At 41.2% G+C, this 3,709-nt stretch overlaps 1 protein-coding gene across 1 annotated transcript; it reads left to right on the forward strand.

The window, feature by feature from the left end:
* Positions 1-429: 429 nt before the first annotated feature.
* LOC136668698 (vitelline membrane outer layer protein 1-like) lies at positions 430-3,481 on the forward strand. The gene is made up of 4 exons (XM_066646372.1): positions 430-661; positions 982-1,103; positions 2,362-2,475; positions 2,599-3,481. Exons 1-4 carry the CDS (start codon positions 485-487, stop codon positions 2,780-2,782), a joined length of 597 nt encoding a protein of 198 aa, XP_066502469.1. The 5' UTR covers positions 430-484; the 3' UTR covers positions 2,783-3,481.
* Positions 3,482-3,709: the final 228 nt, after the last annotated feature.

The following is a 3,709-nucleotide window of genomic DNA, read 5'->3' on the forward strand; positions in this document are numbered from 1 at the left end:
AACTAGTTAAAAATGGAGAAACTGATCCATAGGGAGTGGTATGATTCATCCTCTAATATTTAACTGGGACTATATTTCATCCATTTTGTTCTTGCTAGTCCCCCATTAGCTAAGACTCCTTCAGTCAGACACTGTCCCCCGCAATAACAAACTGTCATGCTTGTGGTCATGCACTCGTACCAGTGACCACAGCTTGACCAGTGCCAGTATCTAGCACCGTTTTGTACGTGTCATTGCGTAAATTGTTCCTGCTTTATGATGTCAGTGTCCCTGTTACTCTGTACCTGAACAGGAGCTCTGCCGGGAAATCAATAGTCCCTAAGAGGGTGATGGGCCAGTTGATACGTGAGTTATGGTCAGTCATGAGTGTCTGGAGTGACTATAAAACAGTTTAAGGTTTGGACAGCTCTTCTAAAGCCACAGCAACAGCTGGGAAAGGAACCAAAACAAAAGCTTTCCTAAGGAGTCCATACAAACAGGACCAATGCAGCAGATAACGTTCCTAACAGTGGTTCTGTTTTTAGCCACGAGTGGTTGCTACGCCTCTCCAAACTGGCGCGTTGATTCTACAATATCAGTTCTAAATGGTGGTGGCTGGGGCACATGGGGCCCAAAAGAGATGTGTCCAAATGGCTATTATGCTGCAGGTTTCAGTCTGCTGGTGAGTGCTTTGTTTTCCAATTGATTCTGTCCACTAGGGGGTGCTATAATACTGGGGTAATACATTGGTAAGCTCAAGTATCCTGACACCTCTTTTGTGGAGGAGTGAAACTGTTACTACTGTTATTTAGGGGGATGGAGCTCCATCCAGTTCTTTGGGGAAGAGTTAGAGTGGTGTTTGTGATTCAGAACTAATCATCCAACACAAAAACCTGACCTCACTTTAATGTGCACACTCTCTGAAAACATGACAATTTATCACTTTTAAAACAATACTTAGACAAACAGAACAGGAAGAACTAAAAAGTAGTGTGTTTTTAGGTGGAGTATCCAATACATGGAGATGACACGGCCTTGAATGGAATTCGTCTCCACTGTGTTAACACATATTCAGGCAGGACTATATATTCATCCTACGCTACGGTCACATCTGCGACGGGAAGGTGAGTGGGCCTTTCTTATTGTGTCTAATAATCATAATAGGAATCAAATTTTACATTGCCCTTTAAATGAGCAACTTTACAAGGCGCACGTTAACTACTTATCATTCAGATTTTCTATTCCACCTTAAATGGCCAATTTTAGAAGGCGCAACGTGGCTTCTTATTCAAATGATCCATTCCACCTTAAAGGGTGCACCTAAAGTGGGCATGTTTAGGAGGCTGAAGTTGGCTTGTTTATATTTCAACCTTAAATGAGTGTTAGGTCTCGGTCTAGGAGATGATTTCCTAAATAAAGTGGTTAACGAAAATTAAAAAGTAGAGGGAAACACAATTTACAATAAATGAGAATATGTGTATTTACAAATAAAATATGGATATTAGACAAAACCAAACAATCAAACCATAGAACAACAACAAACAAAACCTAAGGCAATATCTCCAGGGGTAAGCCAAGGCCAAAATTACAAAGAAAACACAACACTGACTCCAACCCCAACAATAACTTCCATATTTAAAAAAAGTAAACAAATAAATGACAATGAATATATCTGACTCCCTAGCTATGAAGAAACCAGGAGAAAACAGGCATACCCAAAGTCAAAAGGCGCTTACCCCCTTCTGGCACAGGTGATTAAAAAAAAAAAAAAGATTACAGAGCATAACTAACAATCACAAGGACCAAGATATGGAAACACACAGTATCCAGATTCACAAAGTTCTCACACAAAGACACAGCAAACACCAAGCACCAAATAATAAATGGACTTTTTGACCGTATGATGGCCCTTGTGGTTAGACACTGTCGTCTTAGGTCACGTGGAGTTTGCTCTCTGCATTCTGGGATGGTTTCGATGCTGGATTTCATTGTTTTTTTAACGATAAGTCTATTATTTTAATGGAGTAAGAAAGCCCACTGCTGCCCTGCATTTAGAGAAGCCAGTTGAGGTGGCATTTTATAAGATGGCTCCCTACTGGATGCCTCCCGCTGGAGGTATAACAGGCATAGCCAACTGGGGGAGGTCCAGACTTTATCTGTCTGGCCTGGGAAAACCTGGATATCCTCCAGGAGGAGCTGTAGGAAGTTGTAGGGGTCAGAGGCTGCAAATGCCTGGACTTCTTTGCTCACCATGTTGCCAATAAGATTTTTTTTTGGGCAGAAACTAAGGGTACGGCAAGGACAAGGGGAGGGTGGAAATTGTAGAGGCTCTTTAACATTTGGATAACAGCAATCCTCTCCATGTTTGTGATCTTTCATTAGCTGGGGTACATGGACAAAACCAAAGCATTGTCAAACTGGAATGATGATGAACTTTCAGCTCCGCGTGGAAGGTCATCAAGGAGATGGCGACGACACGGCTGCAAACAACATAAAGTACTGAACTCGTTCTCATGTTTATTATAAATCCCTGTTTTTTTGTCTCAGATTGGACCATCCATGGTCTTAATTCTTAGTGCTCTACCTGAATTAACATCATCTGATCTGATTTATTGCCAGGTTCCAGTGTTCAGATAACAGTGAGCTTGTCGGTGATGGTACATCCTGGGGAACCTGGGGTGGCTGGAGTAAATGGTGCACTGGAAGGGGCATCTGCGGCATCCAAACAAAAGTAGAGGGTCCTCAAGGGTCAGGAGACGACACTTCTCTCAACGACGTTCGCTTCTTCTGCTGTAAAGCATAATTTCTTTGAACTGACATGTGCCGTGGAAACCAGGCATGTCATTACTCTCCCTCCGTTTGTCTGTCTTTTACTGCTGATCTTTCCAGATTATTGTCTGTCAATTTTGAGGGTAAAGTATGTATGACAAAAACATACTATTGATTTGTTTCCATGACTAGCCCCATGAGACATCAATAACATCCAGAGCCTCTACATCAACACAGCATTAAAGTTTGCATTAGCATCTCAAAATAAGTGTTTAAAAAAAACGTTGGAAAAAGGCAGAGGGCGCAGTGGCTTGGTAAAGAACTAAACAAATATGTACCATCTTCAAGTCATTCTCACAGTTTTAAAACGTTCTATTCACTTAAAGGCAAAAATTCTACAAACTGTAGGATTGTGTGGCCACAACTGAAGTAAACATGCATAAAAACATGCATGCACCCTGCCTTTAACTTGTTTATGTAGCCTGTTTCCACAGGCCCCCTAGTGGCCATCCTGCCTGCTGAACTGAAATCTACAGACACAGTTGATTTTTCTCCTGGTGTGAATCTTTAGATAGAGGAGTTCCAGCATGTGCATATTCACTCTGCACTCGTCTTCACTGAGAGTGAAATGTATCAGGTTTGGAGCGGTCAGGGATGACCTTGTTTGTATTTAATCAGAGTAAATTATATTGTTATTCATGTGTCCTTCTGTTGTTCTAATGTCAACAAAATAAACATCTACAAATGTTTGGCATTGTTCGACAGTTTTCATTACACAATTAAACACACATATACACATACACACACACAACATCACTGTCCAATCATAATATCAACAGAGAACAGAAAACAAAATAGCAGCCACTTGGGCCAATGCAGAAAGGGCTTAATGAAAGGAATAATTGGAACATAACCTGATTGTTGTCTATTTCCTCAGCTCCACTGACCTTACAACAACAAC

Source organism: Hoplias malabaricus, chromosome 15 (genome assembly GCF_029633855.1).
Source record: "Hoplias malabaricus isolate fHopMal1 chromosome 15, fHopMal1.hap1, whole genome shotgun sequence".
Classification (NCBI taxonomy): Eukaryota; Metazoa; Chordata; class Actinopteri; order Characiformes; family Erythrinidae; genus Hoplias; species Hoplias malabaricus.

Bases quoted from the DNA above. Each gene is read 5' to 3' on its own strand.
- LOC136668698 (XM_066646372.1), top strand. From the start codon at position 485: ATGCAGCAGATAACGTTCCTAACAGTGGTTCTGTTTTTAGCCACGAGT. The intron at 662-981 runs GTGAGTGCTTTG...GTGTGTTTTTAG, and splicing joins CTGCAGGTTTCAGTCTGCTG to GTGGAGTATCCAATACATGG. The intron at 2,476-2,598 runs GTACTGAACTCG...ATTTATTGCCAG, and splicing joins ACGGCTGCAAACAACATAAA to GTTCCAGTGTTCAGATAACA.